Here is a 27,890-nt window from a genome sequence, read left to right as displayed (position 1 = left end):
CGGCTCGGTAGGTGAGTCTCTCTCCGGCACCCGTGTTGATCTCGATGTAGCGTCCGTCGGTGCTCCAGTCCAGATGGGTGATATAGCTGGAGGCGCCCTGCATCACAGCTGTTCGCACGTATTCGTCCGTGCGGTACACGTCCACAATACTGTCGTGAGAGCCGACCGCCAGCAGAGAGCCGTCCGGGGAGAACTTCAGCTCCGAGATGTCCTCACGACGGTCGACGAAACGCACCTCCTCACTCATGTCTCTGTGGCGATGAAGAAATGGGCCACAGATCATGATTGGTGATTCGAGATAGAGGGCACTCCAAAACAGCACATTGTTTTCGAGAGAGAGAGAGAGAGAGAGAGAGAGAGAGAGAGAGAGAGAGAGAGAGAGAGAGAGAGAGAGAGAGAGAGAGGGAGAGCGTGAACAAAGATCGTTAAAAATCTGGCCGGATACTTCACTCACTTGGCGTTGAGTATGACGACGGTGCCGAATTTGAGTCCGACGGCGACTTGGGTCGAGTCTGGTGAGACGGCACAGGACATGGCGGCCAGGTCGAGCCGCGTGGTCTCCAGCAGCTCCCGCTTCTCCACATCCCAGATCCTACGGCAGAGAAAGAACGGTCGAGGGCATACAAGGTCAGTGGAGATAACGGAGGGTTAACGAGGACACGAAGAGGACACATAAAAAATAGACAGGTTGAAACAGACATGTACATAGTTATTATATTTAGTAATTGATTCCGAATGAATAAAAACATAAGTTGTTTGCAATTTAGTCAAACTTACATACAACTAAACCTACTAAACCTCCTGCCACCCACCTAACGGTGTGGTCCTCTCCGGCGGTGGCGAATTTGTAGTTTTCCGGGAACGGGGCCAGGCCCCAGAGCTCCCCCTTGCCGTGACCCTGCATGTAACACTCGTTCACCCCGTCGTGGTGGATGAATATCTCACTCAGCTTTGTGCCGAATAGAAACTGAAAAAAAACGTGTCATGTTGAGGGATAGCGTCAGATTTATGCCGATTTCCCGACTTCAAAAAGTAAATTGCAAACAGGTAGAAGGCATTATCCATAACACTTCTTAAAGGAAAAGGGTCACCTTTAACATGGGGTTTGAAACTGAGATGGCCATCTTGTAGCCCGTGTCCGAAAACCCCGAGAGTGTCCCACCTTACGGCCGATTTCGGCCTCCATTTGTAGGTATCGGCAATTTTAAAAGAAAATATGCCAGGAATGCGTCCTTATCCCAGGAATGCGTTCTTATCCTGTAATACAGCCACCCGCGGCGAGGCTTTGGTTTTTAACCAATCAGTTCCAATCAGCTCAGCTTTAACCAATCAGCTAATCTGACACAAGCCGACGAGACTGTCTTCTGAAGGCTGATTGGCTTGAGTGTGATGTCATCGCTATGACATCATACAGAAGGTGCGGTAGAGAGTACAAACATAGTACCAATATGTTAAATAGTTTGACATACTTTTTTGCGAATTGTGCACTTCTGGCACCAGATTTAAAAAGAACATGAAAAATAATAATGTCAAAATGAAAAGCAACGATATCTTCATATTTCACGAAGGTGGCACTTTTCCTTTAAACACCAAATTATTAGATCGACTACTCCGCTTGGCTTGGCGGGCTTTCGCTCCGAACCTTTCCGTGGTCCCAGGAGACAGATGTTACAGCTCCATTACTGTGAAGTGACGGACTGCGAGCTGAAAAAGACGCCACAAATGATGTTGCATTTAGAAGCGTACGACTGAAACTATAATGGATACAAAGAACTAGCAAAGATGTAAAGGTGAATGACTGAATTTAAGCATAGAAATATACAGATAATATCTAAACAAAAGATGTCTAATGAAGCCTAATTTGTTTTATGCGATTGACACCGCAGTCCATTTGCGCATCCGCCTGACTGACCTACGACCGTTTTGCTGACGTCAAAGTGGGCCGTCCACATCTTCACGTGACCGTCTTCCCCTCCGGTGACCAAACCTTCCCGAGCCAGCGCCATACAGAACACCGGACCCTGAAACAAACAGTCATCCGCTCAGCTCAGGACACGGGGGCTATTAATTAACCGTCAGACTATCTCATCTCCACTCCTATAGAAGTGGAGATGAGATAGTTGTTATTGTTATAACCATTGTTATAACAATGACGCCTGCCGTCTTATCGAGGCTGACCACGGCGTGCGATGCGTTACCTCGTGCGCCTCCTCGATGATTTCGTGCAGCTGTTTGTCCCTCCAGATGTACAGCTGCCCTTTCTCGGTGCCGGTCACCAGCGTCTTCTCGGAGATGTAGAGAACGCCGGTCAGTGTAAGTGCGCGACTCGAGTCCCCGAACACTGCCCCGTGGGACCTGGAACCAGTGCGGACCGGCGTCAGTGCGCGACTCGAGTCCCCGAACACTGTCCCGTGAGACCTGGAACCAGTGCGGACCGGCGTCAGTGCGCGGCTCGAGTCCCCGTGGGACCTGGAACCAGTGCGGACCGGCGTCAGTGCGCGGCATAGAGTCCCCGAACACTGCCCCGTGGGACCTGGAACCAGTGCGGACCGGCGTCAGTGCGCGGCTCGAGTCCCCGAACACTGTCCCGTGAGACCTGGAACCAGTGCGGACCGGCGTCAGTGCGCGGCTCGAGTCCCCGTGGGACCTGGAACCAGTGCGGACCGGCGTCAGTGCGCGGCATAGAGTCCCCGAACACTGCCCCGTGGGACCTGGAACCAGTGCGGACCGGCGTCAGTGCGCGGCTCGAGTCCCCGAACACTGCCCCGTGGGACCTGGAACCAGTGCGGACCGGCGTCAGTGCACGGCTCGAGTCCCCGAACACTGCCCCGTCAGACCTGAGAACCAGTGCGGACCGGCGTCAGTGCGCGGCTCGAGTCCCCGTGGGACCTGGAACCAGTGCGGACCGGCGTCAGTGCGCGGCTCGAGTCCCCGAACACTGCCCCGTGGGACCTGGAACCAGTGCGGACCGGCGTCAGTGCGCGACTCGAGTCCCCGAACACTGTCCCGTGAGACCTGGAACCAGTGCGGACCGGCGTCAGTGCGCGGCTCGAGTCCCCGTGGGACCTGGAACCAGTGCGGACCGGCGTCAGTGCGCGGCATAGAGTCCCCGAACACTGCCCCGTGGGACCTGGAACCAGTGCGGACCGGCGTCAGTGCGCGACTCGAGTCCCCGAACACTGTCCCGTGAGACCTGGAACCAGTGCGGACCGGCGTCAGTGCGCGGCTCGAGTCCCCGTGGGACCTGGAACCAGTGCGGACCGGCGTCAGTGCGCGGCATAGAGTCCCCGAACACTGCCCCGTGGGACCTGGAACCAGTGCGGACCGGCGTCAGTGCGCGGCTCGAGTCCCCGAACACTGCCCCGTGGGACCTGGAACCAGTGCGGACCGGCGTCAGTGCACGGCTCGAGTCCCCGAACACTGCCCCGTCAGACCTGAGAACCAGTGCGGACCGGCGTCAGTGCGCGGCTCGAGTCCCCGTGGGACCTGGAACCAGTGCGGACCGGCGTCAGTGCGCGGCTCGAGTCCCCGAACACTGCCCCGTGGGACCTGGAACCAGTGCGGACCGGCGTCAGTGCGCGGCTCGAGTCCCCGAACACTGCCCCGTGGGACCTGGAACCAGTGCGGACCGGCGTCAGTGCGCGGCTCGAGTCCCCGAACACTGCCCCGTGGGACCTGAGAACCAGTGCGGACCGGCGTCAGTGCGCGGCTAGAGTCCCCGAACACTGCCCCGTGGGACCTGGAACCAGTGCGGACCGGCGTCAGTGCGCGGCTCGAGTCCCCGAACACTGCCCCGTGGGACCTGGAACCAGTGCGGACCGGCGTCAGTGCGCGGCTCGAGTCCCCGAACACTGCCCCGTGGGACCTGGAACCAGTGTGGACCGGCGTCAGTGCGCGGCTCGAGTCCCCGAACACTGCCCCGTGGGACCTGGAACCAGTGCGGACCGGCGTCAGTGCGCGGCTCGAGTCCCCGTGGGACCTGGAACCAGTGCGGACCGGCGTCAGTGCGCGGCTCGAGTCCCCGAACACTGCCCCGTGGGACCTGAGAACCAGTGCAGACCGGCGTCAGTGCGCGGCTAGAGTCCCCGAACACTGCCCCGTGGGACCTGGAACCAGTGCGGACCGGCGTCAGTGCGCGGCTCGAGTCCCCGAACACTGCCCCGTGGGACCTGGAACCAGTGCGGACCGGCGTCAGTGCGCGGCTCGAGTCCCCGAACACTGCCCCGTGGGACCTGGAACCAGTGCGGACCGGCGTCAGTGCGCGGCTCGAGTCCCCGAACACTGCCCCGTCAGACCTGGGAAAACAGCGCGGAACGGCGTCAGGGCTGCTGGGGTGCTGAGTGGAAAGGATCCAGCTGCTAGGATGATGATGTTGTGTTGTGGTGTAACGTGGATCGTCACCGGCCGAATAGTGTCTGTCTGTTTTCAACTACGCTTACTTGAAGCTGTTTCCGAGCTGTTGCCAGATGCGGAGGTGGTGCTCGCCGCAGGTGGCCAGCTCGTTCTCCCTGTAGGGGCTCCAGCAGAGGTCGACCACGCGCGCTGAGTGGGCCGTGTTAGAGGCTACGCTGACCCCGCTCTGCCAGCTCCAGACCACCAGGGTGCTCGGATCGTCCATACCCAGCGACGCCAGCAGCTGCAGGGGGTACATACGGAGGGGCATCGGTCAGGTACTGTTCGAAAAGTCATTTAAAAACTATGATCGGTCATGTAACAGAGTTGATTGCTCCGTCATTTTGTGCTGCTGATATTGATGGATTATGACGATCGAGTGTCTTGAGTAGTGATGCGACTACACCAAATCGCCAAAGTTATTTTATGCCATTTTGTTGAAACTTGGTTGAATGTTATGGACTGATTGCCATTAAATTAATTAGCAATGGTAAACCGTATGTCCGGCATTTACGTCGCATGATGAAACATGCAAACAGAGGTGTCATTAGCTGGCTACATATTCCGGGCTCTTATGTAATAGTGTACAGTCCGTTTTGCAACAACGTTAGCACTCATTGTCCACATTACACGATGTCGTGGAAATAACGTGCATAATTGAATTTCGTGTTGCAATGCAAGCATTCGAATCCTTGCATGTTCGTGTATGAAGGTGACCTTATTTTTCCATCGACCTACTCCGACTCACGACAAGCGGAAACTAAATATACTTTTACTGATTTGCGACAAGGCGATAATTCCGTGCAGCCCATACCCAGCAAGTTGGCCTCTAACGTTGCATCTGCGCAGCAGAATACGGCAGACATCACGAATACAGCACGATTGCGTGACGTTTCCTCGTAACTCATTGCAAAATGCTGATTTAGCGTCGGCGAAGAGCTAAGCTGCTTGAGTTCGACATCAAACGTACTTCGGTAAACTGGGAATGCTTTGGACCGTCCAGCGGCACGATATTTGACGCAGGCGGATGACCTTGTCGTACCCTCATCGTGACCTCTTCGCGACCTCGCTGTGACCTCTGACCTTTCCGTCGCTGTTGAACTGGACGCGTCGGATGCCGTTCATGTGTCCGTCCTTGAGCACGGAGAGTGTCTCCATGGTGTGCGGGTGCCACACACAGACGTAGGGGTCATCCCCGATCTGTCCGGTGGCCACCTTGGACTTGTCGCCGCTCACAGCCAAACTGGGCGAGCAATGCGAGGGGTCGGAAGAGTAATGCAGCAGCATATGCAATACGAATGTCACGGTAATGATATATTATTATGGGCAGACGATATGAAGCCACGATATAAGTCAGACTTCGATGTTATTTGCTAACTCATGATCGATATTTATGTATCTATTTTGGTGCGCAATGGCATTTGAGAGCCATTAATTACCAGGTGAATTATTATAAACATAAACAATCATTTTTAATGGTGCTTAGCATTGCTTATTTTAGAAATGAAACAGCTGGCTAAATTTTTGCATTGAATTGGATTTGCGATTTGATACATTCAATTTTCTCACCATGTGATATCGTCGTTGTGACCGTGAAAGTACTTCTGCTCCCGCTCCTTGAGCCTGTAGACCACGCCGACGCCGGCAGTGAAGTAGACGATGACGTCCTCAGAGAGGAACTGGACGTTCCGCTTGGCCACGCCGTTGTAGCCAAAGATCCACTGAAGCCTCAGACTGGCGTCCGGGGGAGCGCGGCCCGTCATCTTGCGACTCGGTGTTGGTGCTCAGAGGTCAGAGGTCAGAGGTGTTTGGATAGGTCAGGTAAGAGAAGGCCACTGAACGTGGCTGAGTTCAAACGGACGGTATGATCACCCGTCACTTTTAAGGAGTGAGGGCTGATCCTAGACTAGTTTGAATGCCAATTGACATACAAGACTGTCGCCGGCGAATAGGATGTCTGGCATGTTCCTTGATCCTCGTGTTATCAAGAAGTAGATTCAGTTATGAAAACGTCTTTAATCACTTTACTGGACTGGACGCTCACTCAGTTCTAGCGACGCTGCCGACACTCACTGGCACCACAGGCGTTTCCAGCCAGCCTACAGTCAGTCCACCGCACGCTGAACCCGGGCGCACCGAGTCGGCGCTGTCACGGCACTGCACGGCCGGCCGGCCGGTCCCGTCGGTCAGCCCGGCTCGATCGGCCCGCTCGGCAGGACCTGTGGTGGCCGGCCCGGCACGCAGCCCCCTGTGTACCGGTTGCCAGGGCCTCCTCACCAATCAATATACCAGCTAACGCCCCGACAGCCGCGCCGGTGACAACATTGGAACCAATGGCCGGTCACCACGGAACCGTGCCGCGGGGCGCCAAAGTGGCACGGGTCGTTACAGTGGAGGGATTCAATGAGTGCTGCTATATCGGTATAATTAGAATAAATATGTTTCGACGCGATGTTTTGCAAAATGAAGCAGCACCAGTTATGGTTGCGATACAACCAAAGTTACACTTCCGTGACCGAGCTTGGATGTTTAACGACGAATATGCTGATAGCATGATTTTACTAGACAAGTTTTTTTTTACTTACGATCGATAATACGCATTCCATATGCTATTATTATTCAAAAATAGCTATTTTCGGTGCGACTGCACCTTGAACGATGACATTAAATAACACCGTCCTTTTTCTGACGTGCTTCAGCGAGGTTCTGTAAAATGAAGCACACGAGCAAGTAAAGAAGCGAGGGACAACAAAGTAAACGAGCCAGTGCTTTCTTTCGCTGGCGCAGTAATGGCCGCTTCTTGTTATGCACTGATAATCGCCTTATTTGCTGAATATAGAGCATGAGATATCATTTAACTCCTCTGATTAAATTCGATACCATCATTTATGCAATGGTGCGTATATAATCACCGATCATGGTTCAGAAGAAGGCGCCGCACAACCACAGTCCGCTGGAGGCGCCGTCGGCCCGCTCCTCGGCCTCTCGGCTCTCCTCCCTGGAGAACCGCAAGAAAGGGGGTCTGGAGGGCAGTCTGGACGCCACCGGAGACATGCTTAACCAGCACATCTCTCAGCAGCTCTTCGTGGGAGATATCGGGCCAGAGCGGAAAACGTCCAACCTCCGACGGCTCAGGTGGGTGCGGGACTTCCTGCCTGGTTGTAATCACGTTTCTAGAGAGACGATGAACTTCAGAGGATATCATGCATTGTCGCACTGGTATTTATCGCCTCGGTCGGGATAAAGGCATTGACCAAAGACTTGGTCAATGGCAGAAGCGTCTTGCCAAAGCCGTAGCAACCTACTTATTTTGTCTTGCAAGCTACAAAATATGTACTTACATGTACTTTTTTAGCCTTTCCGTATTAGAAATCGTAAGGCCTTATTTGTGTAATTAAGTGTATCGGCTTTCCACTGATGGTTGCCGGAAACATAATGAAGCTATGTTGGTTTCGATTTCCCTGCTCAGCTTCTTCGTCCCTAACCCAGTATCTGCTACTGGATGCAATATCGATGCCGGTTGATTTTGACGCCGGCGTCTCGCCCCTCTGACAGGTCAGTGATCCCGGGCGGGGAGGCGGCCGCGGCCAAGCGGGCCCAGCAGCTGGCCACCCACACGCCGGACGTACTGATCGCCGACCAGGATACGCAGATGCCGCACAGGAAGGACACCAACGCCATCACCTTCTTCGTCGACGTCTCCGGTATGAGGGCTAGGTGGGAATCATGGGAATGAGAGAAATCGATCACAGACATCCGGTGAATAGAGTTTCTCAGGGTTCACGAAGAGAAGGCAAAACTATAATTTGGGTTAAATGGACGCTGGTCGAATACGCTAAAAATAAAAGATATTTGTGGAGGAATTGGTGGGAGCTCAACGTTCCTTGTACATAGGTACAGCTACCTTTCTCTGTTACGGCATCATTCAATGTTTGCTAACTAGATTCATCTATTCTGGAGCAGTTGTTTCGTCCGTTACACTAGTACCCAATGTCTTGTCTTTCGGTAGGGTTTACCGCTCTGACGGAGAAATACACTCTGAGCGGGCGCGGCGGCACCGACAAACTCACCGAGACGCTCAACAGCTACATCGGAGCCCTGGTAGAGTGTATCCTGCGCCGGGACGGAGACGTGCTGCAGTTCGCAGGTCAGCTCCCAGCTTTACGGTCCGAGTGTTCAGTAAACGCTATGATAATTTATTTATCAATTTTCAATAATTTACCATACAGCTAAGTGATCGAAGATTGATTTGCGTCCACATAATACCCAATAGATCGACAGTACTCAATATATCCCAAGCTTGCATTCAGCAGCACAAGTTATAAATTCGCGCTCCCCTCTCTATCTCTATATCTGTCCGTCCGTCCCGAACGCGCACTGTCCCAACCCGGCCGCGGTCACCAAGCGCCCCAGGCGCAGCGACCTCGCGACAGCCAATCAGGGGCCGCGCGGCGACCTCGCGACAACCAATCAGGGGCCGCGCGGCGACCAGCCCTGGCGAGCGAGCAGAGCCGCGGTGCCGAGTTGGGCGGCTGCCAGCTCACTCCCTTCATTATTCAACACAAAACCAGACTCATACCGGAAATATTAAAACTGTACTTGGCTTGTATTTCCCCGTGTATTGCACATTTATTTTGCTAATGTATCTTCGGGAGCTGCTAAGTGCTCAGCCGTCTGTTTTCTGCAACAGGTGACGCCATTCTGGCCATGTGGGCGTGTAATTCGGAGGCCGAGATGCCGGCGAAACTGGAGGAGGCCACTGCCTGCGCGGTTCACATCCAGGAACACTACGGAATCCGGACCACAGACGTCGGAGTTCGGCTCAAAGGTGGGTGAAATATGACGACACTGGTGCCAGTTCTCGATTGAGCGAAGTTTTATAGGGGTGGGCTTGTACTCTCAGACATGTGCATGGGTGTGTAACTGCATATCGCGTTAGGAACGACTGATATTTGACGTATACTCACCCAACATGTGCGTCCATGCAAATTTCCCCTATGCATTACAATACACATTTCCAGTTGGCTGACCTTCCTGCCTACCTTGCTTGCAGTGAAGGTCGGTATCGCCTGCGGCGAGGTCACCATGTTCTTTATCGGCCTGCGCAGCTGCAGCCAGTTCGTCATCGTGGGCTCGGCCGTGGATGACGTCAACGCCAGTGAAAACCAGTGCGAGTCGGGAGACGTGGTCGTCTCGCCGATGGCCTGGGCCATGATGAAGGCATCCACCTGCTACGACGCCGATCCGCGGGGAAACACCGGGTTCATGAAGGTAGGAGGTCTAACGGTGCAGTTTAGGAAAGAAGCCAGGAGTGTAATACAGGGAGGCGCTTCAGATAGCGCTGTAGTAGAGACAAGTGATTCATTTATCATGAAAATAAGCGCATATGATAATCAATAAAGCTGCTTAGTGATCCTGTTATCAAAGTCCACCCGCACAGCCTGCTTTGTGCAGTAACCGCATTTCCATTCGCCCTCCTCAGGTGAGACATGCCGTGCGGGACGACAGTGACCGAGACAGCAAGGAGGCCATTGACCTGGCCTCGGTGAGACAGTCCATCGCCGTTCCAAGCTCCATGGAGGCCAAACTGACGCCCTATGTCATCCCACCCGTGCTGAAAAAGGTGTGTGAAACCCGGCGACAAAGCATCGTGTTTTTTATCTCCCTTGGCCGCAAATTATCATAATTCGTCTCACAAGTTTCACCATCCATAGACTAGACGTTAAGCTACATAATTGCTCTATTTCATGCACTTATTAGATTGGGAGAGTCGCGGCCTCAAATGCTCCCACGGAGCGGCATGTGTCCCAATGATTCGTTGCGCCCTGCGGCACAGCATCGTTCAGGCGCTGGATAGTAGTGACACCTAGCGACTGAAAGACGAAACATTGTGTCGTGCGGTGCAGTATCTAGCAGCTAGCCGGGAACGAGCCGAAGCACGGTGTCAAGGGGCGGTGATCATACCTGTGGTAAGCGTGACTTTTTATCTGAAGCTTACGAAAGCTGACAGTGTTTTGCGTTCGCTCGTCTAGTTTCTTGGCGTGCCGAATATCTCTTTCGTGTTTCTGCCTCTACCCTGTTGTTCACACCCGTAATATCCCATTTGTCTTTCAGCTGGCGGACGACCAGCCGCTCGAATACCTCTCCGAGATGCGCCAGGTCTCTATCGTATTCTGCCAGCTCGCCACGGATGGGGTGTCGTCCGAACTGCCCTCCATCCTGCAGGATGCCTTCGTGGTCATGCACAAGTTAGTCAGATAGTGAAGGCCGTTTATGAGTGATCGCTAAGTTAGCGTAGCTTTAGAGTCCCCGTTGAGCTCGAGGCGCCACATATCTTCGGACAGTCAATCATGTACTTTTGGGTTTGCGTTGCCAGCTTGTTAAAATGAAAGGTTTAAGTGACGTATTTGGCAAACGTGATCATGGTCAATGCTCTCAAATTGTCCCGAAAATTGACAGACTATTTTTAACTCCTACAGAAAGATAACGGCGGTGAGTGGCTGCCTGAACAAGGTGTTCGCCTTCGACAAGGGCATCACGTTCTTGGTCATATTCGGCCTGCCCGGCTTCAAGCACAAGAACGAGGTGGCGCACGCGCTGCAGTGCGCGGACGCCATCTCCCAGGAACTGCTGAAGGAGGTCACCGGCATCAACCGCGTCTCCATCGGCGTCACCACAGGTCGGTTGCTAGAACCTGATTTTTTTCTCTCTCGGGGAATGCAGGTTATTGCTGCACGAATTTACCTTGTCATCCCATGGCCTGCTGCCCTCCCGTTTCCTCAAAGATGGGTGGAGCCAGTCCCCGTCTCTCGTCGCTGATTGGTTATCTGTGTGTGTCAGGGCCGACGTTCTGCGGTGTGATTGGTCATCCGGCCCGACACGAGTACACGGTGATTGGACGGACTGTCAACAAGGCTGCCCGGCTCATGACCAACTACCCGGGCGTTGTCTCCTGCGACGAGGTAGCATTCACAGCGAACGTGTCGGATATTGGGAGGGAGCAGCTCGCTTTAATATTAATTCTTACAGAGTTGCGATTGTATTGTATTGTAGTGCGTTTTATTTACTTGTGTTTTGAAAATGTGATTTCGAAAATGTTTATATTACTAGTATGCCGCTGACGAAGTGACAATAATACAGTCACGAAACTGTCCGGAAAAGCCGAGTACTTTAATACTATTTTCAAAATAAGTTTCGAACACCGACGATTTAACGTTATGTTAAGCCCTCTTAGGACGATTGTATTCATCCTAAGTGTCCTAACTCCTAAAATTAGATCAAAATCCTGCTTGATTACCTTGGTGATGTGTTTTTTTTATGTCATTGTTTCCTTGCCCGGTCAACGCTAAATGGCTAAGCCGATAGAAGATGAGTCCCGCATCTTTGGTTTGATCCCATACGAACGACTGGGATCAGACGTATAATGATGCGGGCCCGACGTTCCAGTAAGGTGGCAGGCCCGTTCATCGGCCAAGTGTTGGCACTCGGCAGTCGACGGCGGCCGAAAAAAGGTTGTACTCCTGTCTCTGGTCAGACTAGAAGCTGCAGGATTGAGGTAACGTCTTCCATAGAAAGGATACTAAAGAATGTTCACCAAATGCTCACTGTCACTGACACTTACCTGCGTGTGTTACAGGATAGCTACTACCACTCCCACCTGCCGATACAGCAGTTCAAGAAGCTGGAACCGAAGCCTCTGAAGGGAATACCGAACCCGGGAAACATCTACCATTTTGTTCCATCGGACGGGTCAGTGAGCCAAATACTGTGCAGCCGCAAAAGGAACAGGGGGAAAATGTTGTGTGTTGATGAATTTACTGTTCCCTGAACACGTCTTTTTTCTCAAATATTCTTGAGTTTTTTAATCAATCTACGTCTTGGGTTGACAAAGGCATATATTGTTTTCCATACTGCGCACTAAAACTTTTCCCTTTGCAACTTTCTTAAACATTGCTTTATATGCTTGGTCATATTCCTTATCTTCAAAACTATATTTGTTGTACTTGTGGCTCATCGAGTTTCACCACTGGCCACCATCTGTTGTTTCAGAGAGTTGGGACAAAGGCTACCTCAATACAAGTACCCGCTATTGGGCAGAAAAGAAGAGATCAAAGACTTCACCGAAAAAGTCAAAAACATCAAGGTAAGCTGACTAATGCTCATTACCATTGCTGTCCCTGTTATTGCCTTTTCAATCACTCTTTGTACATTTCAAGCAGTGAAGCCTTTTGTATAACATCTAGGAATCCTGTATTCTCAGGAGACGGACGTCCGTATAATCGTGTTCGAGGGAGAGTCGGGGATTGGCAAAAGTCGACTGCTGGACGCCCTCATATCGCTGGCTAAGAAAAACGGCTGTATGGTGAGATGATAGCGTGTCATGTGCGGAGCAGCGCAACGACATTTTTAGGTCTTAATTACGCCTCGATTCGCTAGATCAACTTAAATGCTATTTTAATTGAACTGGATTCAGCAAATTTCACTTGCCACTCGTGTTTGTTTGCCTGCTCAGGTAGCGCAGGTGACGATACCGCTATGTTACATCGTTTGTTAATTGTTGGTCTGTTCAGGTGGCGCAGGTGACGATGACTCTCCAGCTGAGCGGTATCCGCGGGTACGCGCTGAACGGCCTCTTTACCCAGCTGCTGGGCCTGCACCAGTACCGCACCGCCAAGGAGAAGGAGGTGCACGTCATGGACCACTTCAAGGTGAAACAATACGACCAGCCCCCGCTCTGAGCTCTGAGTAATATAAAAGGCTCTCATTCTCTCTCTCTTATTTCATAACGATGCACTCACGATGAATTAAACTGGTGGCAGTCAAGGTGTGACAACTGACAGGCTTATCTTCTTTGTTACACACGTCAGGACAAGCGTCTGGGCGAGGATTTGTGCCTTCTAAACGACCTGCTGCAGCTGAAGCTCCCAGTCAGCCCGAAGATAGCCCAGTCTGACGGGCCGACTCGAAAAAAGATGACGACTGAACTTCTCTGGTGCATCCTCAAAGAGGTATCGCATGCGTGTAGTCGCAGCGACCAGTGTGAATGGTATAATTCCTCTACAGACAAGGATGAATGGTGCTCCCCTACAGGTGTGGATAGATAATGCTCATCTACTGGCGAGAATGTATGGTATTCTCCTACAGGCGAGAGAGGCAGTTGTTCCTCTACAAATATTCCCCTACAGGCGATAAAACCGATGTGATTTCCCTGTTCATTGTGTTCCAGTTGATTGCATGCGCTATGTTAGGCTAAATCGGATTTCGTCGCTGAAAAAGTCGCTGGCGTCGACACCATTTTCACGGGCTTTCACGGATTTCACGGATTTTCATGGACGGACTCAAAGATGGTGAATTAACACAGTCCAGTAACTCCAACTCGTCTATCTTGTTCACTGTGCAGCACACGGAGATGTCTGCGGGCGTGGTGTTTGGCATCGACAACGCGCACTTCATGGACGACACGACGTGGTCCTTCCTGGAGACCATCTCGTCGACGAGCGACGCGGTGCTGTGCGTGCTGTCCATGATGCCGCCGTCGCCGCTGCACCCGCTGCCCGACATGGCCACACAGACTCTGAAGGTGGGGAGGGGAGGAAGGGAAGGGGGATGGGGAAGGAGAGGGATGCTGCCCGACATGGCCACACAGACTCTGAAGGTGGGGAGGGGATAGGGAGGGAGAGATACTGTCTGACATAGCCATACAGATTGTGAGGGTGGGGAGGGAGGGAGGGAGGAGTTGAAAGACGGGTAGGCGGAGGGGCTGTGTCATGTGATATGGCCTTGAATTGAAGGATGGGACCAGTAAGATTACGACGAAATATTTCTCAATGTTTCGTTTGGAGCGGTAGTTATCTCGCATAGCCTTGATTTTGATGCGCGTTTATGGACAGCACCTTTACAGTTCACTCAATTTTTTCCCTGCTTCAGTCGAAAGGTTTGACGCACGTCAGGATGAAGGGTCTGGAGAACGAGTACCTGACAGCCCTCGCCTGTCAGATCCTGGAGGTCAAGGGCGTCCCACACGAAGTGGTCAAGTATGTGGGCTCACAACATTCTACTGCATAACAATGACGCTCATTCGTTGCTTTTCTACGCCTTACGAGACAACTATTTACTATAAGGAGCCCTCTAAATAACGTTACACGCATATGACATAACATCATTAGTCGCGGGTTAGTGTTGTACTGATTTGCACATTCTCTTTCGTACTCCACGCTCCCAAAAACAGCCAAGACTGCCATAACATTCACACTGCACAGGCCTCAGTTACAATCTAACCTCGGTTTGCTGAACGATGTCGCATTGTCAGGCTGCTGCAGGAGAAGTCGCACGGCATTCCCGGCTGGTGCGAGCAGCTGCTGGGCGACATGTTCCAGAACCAGTTCCTCCGGGTGCTACCTATCACCAGCAACGCCTCGCAGGACAAACACAAACGGATTGTGTTCGCCAACCCCACCCTGGTTACCAAACGCTCCAGTGTGCTGGTGAGCCACCGGGCGGTGACGAGCTGGCCAGTGGGATGGGCAAACCAGTACAGACTTAACGTCACAATTTTGGACGAAATGCCTCGCAAGACATGCCATTTTTGTTTTCTAAGGAGCGGGGAAAATTTCATCTCGCTTAAAGGGACCCTCCCACCTTCAAAAAAGTTAATGAATTGGCATAAAAGTGATGTAGCGTGAATCACAAAGAGCGAAAATGAACATCTACCAAATTTTACCGGAAAATATTCACCCGTTTTCGAGATATAAGGCCGCGTTCGATGTCTCCTCGGACGAAGAACATTCTACGCAGAATATTCTATTTTGCGTTCGATGAAGCACACAGTCGGACGACGAGATCGGCCATTTTATGCGCCACTTACACAATGTGCGTCAGTTTCGAAAAAGGTCCAAGTTTACGTTTCCATAGAGACCGCGCACAAATGTCAACAACTTCTGCAAACAGCTGCTGCGCCGCTTTTGAAATACGCGCCACCATTGCCTCTCTGCCCCCCGTAGTACGCTCAAAAGATTCTGCGCGGACGGCAAAGATTCTACGAGATGTCACGTGGAATCTTTGCCGTCCGTGCGACATCGAACGCCATTTTGGGCCCGGACGGCATAGAATCTTCGCCGTCCGGGAGACATCGAACGCGGGGTTAGACTTTTATTTTTGTTTACTTTTTGGGAAATCCGCTGTTTCTATGACGTCACATAAAGGTTTTCTTTACGTCGGCATTTGGAAGCAATAATTTGGTATCAAAGTGCGACAAATATTGCGCGAATGATGCGTTTATCTTATCAAGGTCAATATATGATGGCCAATAAAGGATTCCAGGACAATTCTTATGGCATTTCTTCGTATCGCAATTCTTCGTCTGCAAATCTTCGTCAGGGCATTTATTCGTACCTATCGCATTACTTTGTCTCGCACCAGAGTATATGAAAATCGGCTCGCATTTCTTCTTCAACGCAAATATATGCAAGAGTAAGCATTGAGGGACAAATAAATGCACCGACGAAGATTTGTAGACGAAGAAATGCGGACGAAAAATTGTGCTACGAAGAAATGTCATGCGAGGATTCGTTCGGGTACCATGACATTTATGTGATTTCAAAGTCAAGATTCAGGACGACGGTGAAAACAGGGCGCCTGGGGCGATTTGATCAAGGTTCGTGAAATTTACACGTGACGTTTGGCATATAGAAGGCCCGTGGAGCGGGAGAAGTTCCAAATGTCACGTGACTATTATGCCCTCCGGCGCCCTGTTTTCACCGGCGTCCAAGATTCACAGCTGATCTGCTAAATCAAGCCAAGAATCCAAACTATCAAAAAACTATAAATATTTGTTTGTCTGTCACAGAGGTCTCAAGCAATATAAGGTTGACATATGTTGAATCAAAAATCTACTGCCACAACTCACATCTCCTGCCTTAGTTTATCATTGTTGTTTTAACTTGCTTTCAAGAGAAACAGAAGACAGTATCTGATATCACTTCAGATGATTGTTTCAAGATCTGAGTTCAAATGGAAATAAAAGCAAGATCAAGATGAAACAGGGATTATTGCTGTTAAAGTAGTTTGGCCATGATACAACAAGCACATAAATCATTAGCCAAATCAAATACTGGTTGGTTTGTCAAGATGTTTGTTGTCTGTCGTCTGTCGAGCTGCTATGAACACTGAACGCTCTCACTCTTACTTTAAAGAGAGTAGTTTAACCCTCGCATGTGTAGGGGGGGGGGTCGGATGGACCCCCCCCCCATGGTTTTTCGCGAATAACTCGCGTAAAAAGCGGCCGATCGCGACGAAACTTTCAGTACCCTCGCATTGATCAATTTTACACCTACCCTGAAAATTTCATGACCCTGACCCAAATGACCTTTGACCTGTGACCTCTTTTCCGAGACCATGTTTGGCCGGAATCGCGATTTCGCGTATGTCGGCTCGCACTAGCCGCGTGTTTGCAAGCTTTTCGTGGTTTCAAACGTTCAAACATGTGATTTGATGTTACTCCCGTGTGTGTCAAGGTCACCTGAAGGTCAGGTCAGGTCATTGACCTTTGGTGACCTCGGGTGACCTCGGGTCACTTTTTCGAGTTGTACATGTTTCTAGGCTAGTTTTTGGAGCTGAATTCGAATTTAGCAACCATTTGAACATTTACGAAGTAGTTTTGGTGATTTCGTAACATGTTACGAAGCTGTCAGAGGCGGTTGACACGTACTACGAATACCCGTCACGACGCCTACTGGTTGACCTGACCTGACCTGACCCGACCTGGTCTAAATGCTTCAAGACATCATCTGTGATCAAAACTAACACGATATTCGTAATCAGCACCCCGAAAAACCTCTTAGCAGCCACACTTTACGACTTTCTAACAGGTCCCGATTTTCCCGACTTTGGGTCATTGACCTGACCTGGAAGGTCAACCAATGACCTAGGACCTTAAAATTGGGTATCATCGGCTTCCTCTCGTCACGGGCAACACGCTCGTTTTTTCCGCGAAGCTCTAGCTCGATCAGGGGCCAAACGGCAAGGGGGGGGTCCAACCGACCCCCCCGCCCTACACATTAGAAGCTGGCAAACGCCGCACACATGCGAGGGTTAAGTTGAATGGTAGTGAGCTGTAATTAGACAAAGCAGCTATTCAGTGCTCACATCAAGCCAGGCTAGGAAATGGCATCAACTGTGGTAGTGTGGTGGGAGGAAGCAGGTTCGGCAGCCCTATGTTGTAAACTTCTGTTATGTCTTGTGTTTGATCAACTGATGTTTTCTGCTCTGTTTTGTGCAGTGATAGTAGCAGGTAACTGCATGCCTGTCAAATTATGTGAATAAACGAATTCATAACATTGCATTTTTCTCTCCATGCAAGGAACAAGTAAGATGTTGTAGAAAATGTAATAGAGGGCTGCATTGCTGATTTCATGCACTTTATCAGAGCTTTATTTAGAATTGCTTTCCTGAAAGCTACACACAGGCCACAGTGCTGAAATTCACAATGTCATAGCTTTTGGCAGAAAAAAGAAAAGACTTACCTAGGTAAAATTGGCTGAAAGTATGGCAGAGCAGGTCTTGATGCGTATGCCCATCCGTGTGCTTGCCGAAGCCGAACTGACTGCAACACATTTAACTCTGACCCACCATGGTGGCTGGCATATCCTGAACTTTCACCACTCTAAACAAGAGAACTTTCAGCCCTCAGCATTGTATTAAAACACTGTACAAAACACTCAAAATTTGTTTCAGTGCCATCCACGGACAACATCAGTCGCCATTCACCAGGCCAGTAAAAACAGAATAGATAATAGCTTCAAACCCATGTAGTCAGAGTTACTAGGTCTGCACCTCAAAACAAAATCCATGTGACATTCACCACGCCAGTAAAAAACAGGTAGGACTTAGGTAACGTAACAGCTTCAAATCTGGTAACATGTTGGTCGGACTTTACACTACCATATTTACATGGAATAATATGATACCAAACAATAGTGCAACCATTCTGGACAACAAAAGTGTATGATAAAATTAATTTAGAATACTCTGGCAGCATGATTTACGAGCACAGGCAGGTGTTACCTACCAGCCTTCTCAATGCTCGTAAAACCAACATTGTAGTTTTGATTTTACCTTACATGATAACACACTTGGCTGCAATGGCACATTTAATTTAATACTGTGAAAAGACCAGTTATAACCACTTCACAAGCACAATTGCACCTCATGCCGACATCCTTTTCCAAAGACAGTCAGCAGCGTCTTTCGTCAAAACTGGAATATAAATCCCCTTTCAACTGTTAACATCAAAAATATTTCTTCATGGTGTGACTGTGATCTCCATATGGAAACCTTGCAGGAAAAGAATTAATGTCAATTGTCAGCTCTTCAAATTTCTTTGGACTTTAACTTGCAGTACCATATCCAGTTTGCTTTGATATTTTGTTTTTTATTCCATGTTGAAGTTGAACACCAAGCTCCAGATATAGCAGGCAGCTTGATCATCTTCGGCCTTGGTATAATATCAGTCCAAGTTCCAGTGGTGGGTATCTTCTAATATTCAAATTAAAATGAAAAGCAATAGGCTTTCTCAGCGCCGACGACGGATTTCACGTTGATAAAAAAGGGAGCTCAAGGTCGGCAAAACTCGGGTTCAAGGAATGGCGGGCGTTGAAATGACTGCTGACGTCATCAAAAAACCGCTAATGGTTAAGAGATAGGGACTAAGCTGGTCCCACCCTGCAAGTAAAGGGAAGAAATTTCTTGAACACCATAAAGCTGCGGGGGTTGCGACCAGGATAAATGGTGGTTTCTGAGCCTGGCCGCAAACTTGGCTATCTCAACTCAAAACTAATGTTAAGGTGGGATGGTCCCTTTAAGTCGTACCGCCAAATATTTCCGGTATTGCAGACAACATTATTATTATGTGTCATATAAAAAACTCCCGTGTCCCTCTGAACCACCGTTCCCTTCCCAGAGGACGGTGGCTGCCTCTGACAGCATCCACGCCAGCAGCTCCGAGACCGCTGCCGCCGCCGCCGCCGCTGTCCCTGACCAGTCAGAGAAGCCCCGCGCTCAGATGATGGCGCGACGCGAGTCCAGGGCCACCAAACCGTCCGCCGCATCAGCAGAGGTACGGAAGGACATCCATATCCATAACATGTGACGAACAGTAGCTTCATGCCAGTAACATACTCTAATTGGCACCATCGATGCCCTAATGACAATGAGTCTATTGAACGCTTTAACAAAGTGGTATTTCTCACATTTTGTCTTTTCAGGCGGAGTCAGCGGACGGTCAGAAGAAAGACAAGTACAGGAAGAGAGCCAGTGTGTTCGACAAGCTGCTCGGCAGAGACAAAGTAAGAATCGTAGGTATTCCTGCATAGTGAAATTGACGATCTAAGCTGTTAATTGGGCCGCTGACTTGATGCGGAATTTAACTGTTTTGTGATGGTCAATAATAACCTGTGGTGGTGTTTTGTTGTATGTAAATTCATTTGCGGCATAACGTGTTTGATGCTCAGCTCACCCTTATTCTCGCGACACCACACTGAATAAGAGGCACGTGTCTTGCGGTACAGCGTGCGTCAGGCGCTCATGTGTCTTGCGGCACAGTATGCGTCAGGCGCACACCACGCGCGACATCTATGAGCAGAGTTGTGAACTATCGGGCTGGGCGCCGGGCGGCACAGCGTGCACTACGCTAGCGTTCCAGTTGACCGTTTGCTGACCGAGAAAAAAAAACAATAAGAGAAGAAGACACGACTAATCCCTGGACAAACTGAGCAACGTGCTAGGTGTCACGGCGAATAAAAATTAAAAAGGCAAAGCAGATACCACATGCTCGTCGGCGGTCGAAGTTGATGTCTGTCTTCCCAGTCTTTCCATCGAGTCTGACGTTGCCACTGTCACTAAACCTGTTACAGCCACTGCCGGACGTGGTGATGCCCGAGATCGCCAGCGTGCCGGAGGAGGAAGAGGAGGAGACGCCCGCAGAACACCCGCTCGTGAGGGCCTCCGGGTCCAACATGATCTGCGACCTGGCGCCCGGCATAGTGTTCGCCAACATACCCATACCGGACACCATGAGAGGTCGGTCCGAACGACTGCGAGAGGAAGAGGGGGAGACGGAGTGGTCACAGAGGTCATAAAGGGCACGAAGACACTGCAGGAGAAAAGGTTATGGCACTGTAACGGGTTTATTACGATATGTTATGTGAATGTTGTTTGGCATATCATATGACTCGACATTTATTAATCCGATTTTTGTGCTTCGCGCTCCTCAGGTATGATGATGGCCACGTTCGACAAGTTGAAGCCCTTCGAGCAAATGTTTCTGAAATGTGGCGCCATTTTAGGGAACACATTTGAGCGGCAGCTACTAGAGGCAATCATCCCAAACTTCCAGGTAAAATGCAAGTTGACTCTACATAAACATACATAATTGAATTGAAAAGTAGAATATACCTATGTGTTAACGATACGTAACGATATGTTATACGATACGTTTAACGATATGTTATCTCGATATGACAGCTATACGATGTGATATCGATATGTTATCTCCAGAATGTGATAATGCCTCAACTATATAAAGTAAGAGCAAATTAATCAATCAAATAAGTAACTAAAATAGCCAAATTCACGTAAAAGTGAGCTGCGTCATCGCTCTGTTCTCCAGGCCCGGAAGGTGCGCTCGGCGATGCGGCGTCTGTTCGAGCTGCGTATTATCATGTGCGCCACTGCGCCTCCAAACCAGGAGGGGCACCACAACCACCCCACCGCGCAGGTCACCTCAAAGAGCATCGAGTGCCACTGTGACGTGCCGCCAATCATAGGTGAGAGGAGGGAGAGAGGGGGAGAGGGAGAGAGGGAGAGAGAGGGTGGACTGTCGAATTGAATGCGGTATCTCGAATGCGGATGTTGAAAGCATTGCAGCAATGATGCAAGGAGCCAGTTCATATAGGTAAGAAGTTTCCTAGATTGACCACCTTTTCCTTTTTCAGCTGCGCTGAAGAGTTCCGAGCCGCAGTACGTTCACTGTCAGCTGATGAGGTTTGTCTCCGCCATCATGGAGGTAAGTCAGGGCCGACTCTAATATTCAGCGGATTATACGTCGTAAACAGGTGTAGCCGATTGATTAGATACGGATTATGTTTGCAATATAACGAAGTTGCCTAAAAATATTTTCGGCTGAAAGAAACTGGAACTCAAAATGTATATTTTATCGCCGGCGTGATTTACGTCACTATCGGTCAATTCAAACAATCGATTAAAGTAACGATTCTATGCAAACATATGGATCGATACCCTACGTCTCACTTACCCTCCCATCGACAGGAGCTGGCCTATGAGACGCTGATGGAGAAGCAGCGCCAGCACCTGCACCGGAACGCGGCGCTGCAGCTCGAGGGGCGCGCGCACCGGTGTCGCAGCTGCGGCGGCGGCGGCTTCGAGCACGGCGGAACCACCCACTCGGTACGTCAAAACACGGGATGTATGAATCCCAAACATCGCTTAAAAGTCTGGGTTCACCAGATAAGATTGTCTGCAGCTAGAAATTTTAATGAGGCATCATCCGTGACCAATGTGAGATAGCAAACATTCTTCATGTGAATTCATTACTCTTCATTACTCTCTACCCTCTAACAACCTCCTCGCTCGTTTTGCGGTGGACAGGAGGCGTTCAAGGTGTCGATGCGCTCGTCGTCGATGCTTCCCGTGCCTCAGAACCAGGAGCAGTCGACGCGCCGGTCGCGTCTCTACCAGAATACCAAGGTGCAGCCCAAGGGCCGGGAGAGGAGCCAGGTGAGCGGGCGGTGGGGGCACCGGACACTGGCGGGTCCAGGCGGCGTCAGGGGAAGTGTTTTCCCGGAGACGTCAGTAGTGTGTGTGAAATTGCCGTTGTCCTCTCTAAATGAAAAGGTTTATGAGTTTTTAAGAAATATTTTATTGGCTTTTGTGATTTAAAGAACTGGGAATATACACCCAAAGTGTCCACCACTAACTCTCTGGATCCGACAATGTCAATCGGGCAGTGGGGTTTGGGAGCAGGGTAAGGTCGACGAAAAATGCTATCACCAGATACCAATAAAATGGGTACCAGTTATTTGTCACTGAGTTACGTGCCCGACACGCATCCCACCCATTTTATATTGTCCGATCGTTGCCCGGCGCGTAAAAATAACACATGAAACTGCCCCGCGACCGGACCCGTCCTCTGACCACAGGATATCTCCATGATGCCAGGAGGGTCGATGCAGCAGTCCAATCAGTCATTTTCCAAGGTGAGTGTTGTAAATTAACAAATTTCCCGTAACATGTACATTGTACACGTACGTAAGAGAAACGCTATTCGAACAGTTTTGCAATAAAAATGTACAAATATATTTTACTCTTGTCCAAGCATCATCCATAGAACTCCAAATCGTCTGTCTCTGTTCGTTTGTGACGGCGCGGCTGACGCTGCGTTATTCCGTGTTCGGCACTGTTGTCGGCAGCAGCGGCGTCGCTCCCGCTCGTCGTCGATGGCGCCCTCTGAGAGCGGTGACGAAGAGGAGAGCAGTAAACTGGACCGGCGCGCCTGCAAATGCACAGAGATCCTGGCCACCGTCTACCCGCAGCTCATCCGACACTGGAAAAACGCCAGTCAGTTCGGGCAGCGCGAATGTCAATCGTCGGTTGATAAATCACTTGGACCACTTGATCAATAATATGACGCAACCCAGGAGCCTGGGCTGGATTTGATAGCACAAATTATTTATGGCCAACGTGATGCATGGTGTTGGCATTATTTTACCGAGCTGTTGAGTTATGGTATGATATAAATTGTCTTTTGTGGTTACCATTTTGCTAAGTTTGACAGACGCTCACTTATCGCTTTACATGATGCAGTTCCTACTTTGTTTGCCTATGTTTACGATTCGCGGATGTTCACCGCCCGCAGACATGGTTGGTAAGACAGTGTACTTCCTGAGCGCGGCCGGGGAGGCGGCCATCACCCTACAGGACAACAGCCAGGCACTCACCTACCTGAGAGAGGCGCAGATCCTCGTCGATGAAATGAAAACAGGCCAGTCACGAGCGGAGGCGATTAGGTCATAGAAGACTTGTCTGTCATTCAATTCAGCCTTCCCCCCTTGTTGCTTATTCAATTTACAAAGGGTTTTTAGTCGCTTATAACGAAATATAATTGATCCTAATTCACATTTATGGGCTTTCCCGTTCACTTGACAAGCGCCGTAGCCAAGCGCTCGATAATGCTACACCGCAATGCGCTCGTGTAATCCGGCACAGCCTACCTGCCGCGTTGTCGGCACTCGGCGCAAACTCCGGTGCCTTAGTGGTGTGGGACAGCCGCTCCCATTGCTGTGCCACTTTCTATCAGCCTTATATCGTTCTAAAGCCAGGTTCTCTGAGTTACTAAAATCTTCGCCGAGAGACATCCTGAAAGGCGTCATTACAGGCAACAGCCGTCTAAAATCTCCGAGCTCCTAGATGTATTCGATCGAAGATGACGACAGAACAATCCTAACTTCGTCGTCATCTTCACTCGAATGCATCTAAGAATGTCGATTTTTCGCATTCCCGATTTTTTAACGATATTTCTGCTATCCCGTCAGGCGCACGTCCTCTGCCCGATCCTGACGACGGTGACGTCATCCCGGTGTGGTGGCAGGACGCCAAGGTGGAGAACCTGATGGGCCAGGCCTACCTCCGCATGGGCATGTTGGAGGACGCCCTCTCGCACCTCAGGTAGCAGCGCCTCATGATATCGTATCCGGCCTAATGTCCTCAGCTTCAGCTACCTTTCTATGGATAATTGAAATTTCCCGCTTTGGTCTCGCGTATTACGTTGGCTATTTGTTAGCGTTTTCGTTTCACAGGGAAGCACTGGAGATGCTGGAGATATCGTTCCCCACCCGGGTGAACATATTCCACATCTGGACAGCGGAGCTCACCCAGTTCCTACACCAACTGATGCCGGCACATTATCTCGGTAAGTAGGTACATAATCGGAAAATAACAAGTTTCTCCTCATTTATCAATCAGACATTCGGGTGGAATGTTGCAAATAGTACCTTGGTTCTTGGGTAAAGCTTTATTGATTATTGAATAGATGCGTTTACATCAGCTACATGATTCTCTTCACGAAAGACGTAACATGAAGTGCCTAAGACGTAGAACAGTGAAAAGCGCATCTGTCACGTCCATCACCGCGGCCGCCGTCCCTGCACGTGTGTCAGGCTCTGTGGACCAGGAGATGGCACCCATCAAGGTGGAGGCGGCCAACTGCCTGAAGCACCTGACGGACGTGTTCCACCTCAAACACAACGAGTCGGTCTGCTACCTGGCCGCTCTGATGCAGCTCAACATCGCCGAGGCCGCCAGCACCGACTTCGACGAGCTCATCATGGCCTACTCCAGTATCATACAGGTCGGTGGGAGACTGATAGTGTGATTTTCCTCATCTTTAGGTCGTATGGTTTACTTATAGTGATCCATATTTGACGTTACACAACGCTCGTTTGCTCCCGTCCACTCGGAGCCGCAAGTTCGGCTATACTGCACCGCAATGCAGCTGTGTAAAGCGGCACAGTCTACCTCCCGCCGACGGAACGCCAAAGCGTTTCTGACCGTGTTTCAGGCGTGCATGGCTCGCGGCCGACTGCGGCAGGCCTCCTACTACTCCAGCATGGCGGTGGCCAAGCTGGAGGCGCTCTTCAACATGATGCAGGAGGAGGACTTTGCGACGGCGGCCAGTCTCTACACCATCGTTCTGAGGATGAAGCTGGCCTCCGGCGAACTCTACGAGGCGCTGGATAACGGCAAGTGGCCGATACAGCTCAGACGAATCTGGCATTTCTATGATCTATCTCAGCTGTACTGAGCGCTTAAGCATGCATCGCCGAAACATGGGCAACCTTGCATAATAGCCCCGATGGCTCTTCGACCTCGTATCTGACTAGCATCTTACAACACTCAAACCTAGCGCATTGATGCGCAGACCATTTTAACCACCAGGTTAACAACCACCTAGCCACCAGACTCACTGGCAGCTACCATTCTAACCGAATTCTTCCCGCCGCAGGCTACATAGCGCTACGGATCAACCGCCGGATCCACGACGGCGAGGCGGAGCTGGCGTCTGCGCAGCTGCTCTCGCAGTGCCTGCTGCTGCAGCTGGCCGTCCAAGAGCTGGTCGACCTCTCCCGTAGAGTGATGTTCATCGCCGAGGAGGGCAGTCACGTGCTGGGGAAACACTGGTACTACCTCGGGTGTCTGGATACGCTCATCGAGGCAGGGTGAGTGTGAGTGGGGGAGGCGTAACGGGGAGGGATTGATAGTGGGATTACGGTCATCTAATGGATAATGCAGCCCATCCGTCTGGTAGATAAGCCGCAAAAAAGCTGGAGATGGAACAAAATCTGGTAGACGACGAAAGACGACAAACGTCAAACGGATATTCATAGCGGAGCAGCTCATGAGATAAAATGTATATGCGGAAAAAACATGTTGCTATTATTATCGATGACCCGCGAGCCGCGTCAATAACGTACCGGTCCGGCCGGTCGTTTATTGCCCGGCAGGTTCAGTATCGAGGACATCGGCACGTGCGTGTCGTTTGTACGCGACACGTACTCTGACCCCTCCGTACGCACCGAGCGAGAGGCGCAGTTCTACGCGGCCGCCACGCTGGCACTCTGGTACGCGCGAACCGACTCCTGGGTCGAGTGCGACCGATGGATCGCCGCCGCCGAGGAGGTGGGTGAGGACGCTGGACAGGTGGGTGAATGAGACGACTGAATGTGAGCACTGACGACCGCAATAAATCGCAGACTGCTCCGACAACTGGCGAATGTTGGCAACAAGCTAATCGTTTTTAATGTCAATAGCAGGAAGAACGGGAAGCAAGAACTAGCGGCTGATGTTGATATTTTGCAGAGGCGGGCCGAAGCCTCATCGAATGCTGCTTGTCGTCTGTCGTCTTTTTTCATCCCCAGGCTTAGCCGATGAGCCCTGTCCCGTCTCTTTCCCACATAAACTTGATAAGACCATAACCCGTCTATTCCCAAGGGGATTCTGATGAGCTTACGTCACTCCCCTCCGCAGGTGAAGCCGGTCAAGGCGCGCTGCGTGGTCACCGTGCACGGCCTCTGTAAGCTGCTGGAGACGCGCCTGATCCGGCTCTGCGAGACCATCGTGGAGCAGCTGTACGAGGAGACGGAGAAGGACGAGCCCGTGGTGCGCCAGTACCTCAAGGAGCTCGACAAGGCAGTCGAGTTCCACAAGGTCTTCAAACCCAGGTCAGTGCTGCGGAGACATATGTTAGCAAGGCTGGAACCTCAAACTGATCGTGTGCTAGGGTGATGTGTCTCATAATGAAATCCTGTCGGGCTCGTTTTCTAGTTACATTCACAACAATAAATTCAAGTCACTTCTTGCTTACGAAGCTTGTGCGAGTCGTGGAATATCATTGTTACCTACAAAGGCCGGTGCCGTTTTCTGCAGATACCTTCACATGCGGGCGTACTTCTGCATGTTCACCGGTAAGACGGACAAGGCGTTCCGGCTGCTGAAGGAGGCCGTGGTGATGGCCGACAGACTTACCAACGTGCTGGACCGAGAGTGGGCCAAACACTCGCTATACGTGAGTACGGGCAGGGCAAGGGGGCTAATGGCAAACACAGCCAGTTGATAGTCGGGTCTCAGCGGTGGAGTGTGCTCCTGTTCAGAAACCGGACCTATCAATACGGGGAAACATGAGAGCAAAATGGATTGGCTTCCATCACAGTCCGCTCCCTTCATATGTATTGTGTAATGTATTCCGGTAGTAGGTAGATGCCACCTCATACGGTTTGATCTATTTCTGAAATACGTCAAACTCTGACCTACTACTACCGTCCCTCTGAGGCGCTGTTGACGCCCTGTTTTCTCTGCGCGGCAGGTGTGGTTCGAGGAGGTCTCCGAGTTCGTGATGACCTTCTGGCTGCGTCACAGCATCCAGGGCGAGCTGGACTGGCACGACGCCAAGAACATCGCCCAGTCCAAGATCATGTACACGCTGCCCACGCCAGAGTACAAGTCCATGCTGACCGGCACCAGCTAGGGCACAGCGGAGACGGACGGAGCTGAGGGCTGACTGGGGGATCGGGATATATGGGGCAGTGTGTGCCAAGGCGGCGTTAGTACAACACTGAAGGGTTTATGTAGACACAAGACAGCAAGGATTTTGTAAGACTGGTTATGCTTATGTTGAACTGATCGCCTTCCCCATAAGAATTGCACAGGTCCGCTCTAAAGCGAGACGTAAGCCAGGAGTTACACAGTTAAGCTCAAGCGCACCATAGCCGCTATGCTGCAGTCGCAGGACAGCCGTCGGGCTTCTCGTAAGTGTTAGACGTAAATGAATCATTATGTTAGACTGTTGTGTACGCAAATAATTAATAAACGAGTGTAGCATGATGAAGTAGCTCAGTAGCGTGAAAATCTGACTAGAACTTTGCAAGTAGCCT

General features: G+C 50.8%; 2 protein-coding genes across 3 annotated transcripts; one reads left to right on the top strand and one right to left on the bottom strand.

Annotated features, from left to right (window-relative positions):
- Nucleotides 1–102: 102 nt before the first annotated feature.
- LOC122386658 (echinoderm microtubule-associated protein-like 6) lies at nt 103–6,155 on the bottom strand. Its single transcript, XM_043376064.1, has 15 exons — nt 5,962–6,155; nt 5,476–5,635; nt 4,440–4,636; nt 4,124–4,232; nt 3,487–3,675; nt 3,131–3,244; nt 2,890–3,066; nt 2,541–2,647; nt 2,199–2,355; nt 1,913–2,021; nt 1,643–1,704; nt 813–967; nt 455–592; nt 140–251; nt 103–108 (listed from the first exon to the last, which is right to left on the bottom strand). The coding sequence occupies exons 1-15, from the start codon at nt 6,153–6,155 to the stop codon at nt 103–105; spliced, it is 1,986 nt and encodes a 661-aa protein (XP_043231999.1).
- A 1,001-nt stretch (nt 6,156–7,156) lies between these two features.
- Nucleotides 7,157–27,844, top strand: LOC122386653 (adenylate cyclase type 10-like). Of its 2 annotated transcripts, none has more exons than XM_043376056.1 (37): nt 7,157–7,527; nt 7,948–8,096; nt 8,402–8,539; nt 9,083–9,220; nt 9,446–9,663; nt 9,875–10,015; nt 10,507–10,640; nt 10,872–11,071; nt 11,233–11,354; nt 12,029–12,141; nt 12,442–12,535; nt 12,653–12,754; nt 12,963–13,100; nt 13,260–13,400; nt 13,793–13,972; nt 14,320–14,426; nt 14,702–14,876; nt 19,349–19,504; nt 19,653–19,733; nt 20,301–20,466; nt 20,661–20,782; nt 21,056–21,212; nt 21,381–21,451; nt 21,715–21,852; nt 22,054–22,182; nt 22,605–22,661; nt 22,875–23,022; nt 23,321–23,446; nt 23,997–24,129; nt 24,261–24,373; nt 24,621–24,811; nt 25,022–25,202; nt 25,466–25,679; nt 25,965–26,139; nt 26,488–26,681; nt 26,887–27,025; nt 27,323–27,844. In XM_043376056.1, the coding sequence occupies exons 1-37, from the start codon at nt 7,310–7,312 to the stop codon at nt 27,482–27,484; spliced, it is 5,361 nt and encodes a 1,786-aa protein (XP_043231991.1). In that variant the 5' UTR covers nt 7,157–7,309; the 3' UTR covers nt 27,485–27,844. The 2 variants fall into 2 exon arrangements, with proteins under 2 accessions (XP_043231991.1, XP_043231992.1); XM_043376057.1 differs by having other exon boundaries at nt 7,177–7,527; nt 22,878–23,022.
- Nucleotides 27,845–27,890: the final 46 nt, after the last annotated feature.

Source organism: Amphibalanus amphitrite, unplaced genomic scaffold, assembly GCF_019059575.1.
Source record: "Amphibalanus amphitrite isolate SeventyFive unplaced genomic scaffold, NRLGWU_Aamphi_draft 000258F_arrow, whole genome shotgun sequence".
NCBI lineage: Eukaryota > Metazoa > Arthropoda > Thecostraca > Balanomorpha > Balanidae > Amphibalanus > Amphibalanus amphitrite.
This window is presented reverse-complemented; position numbering and strand designations above follow the sequence as displayed.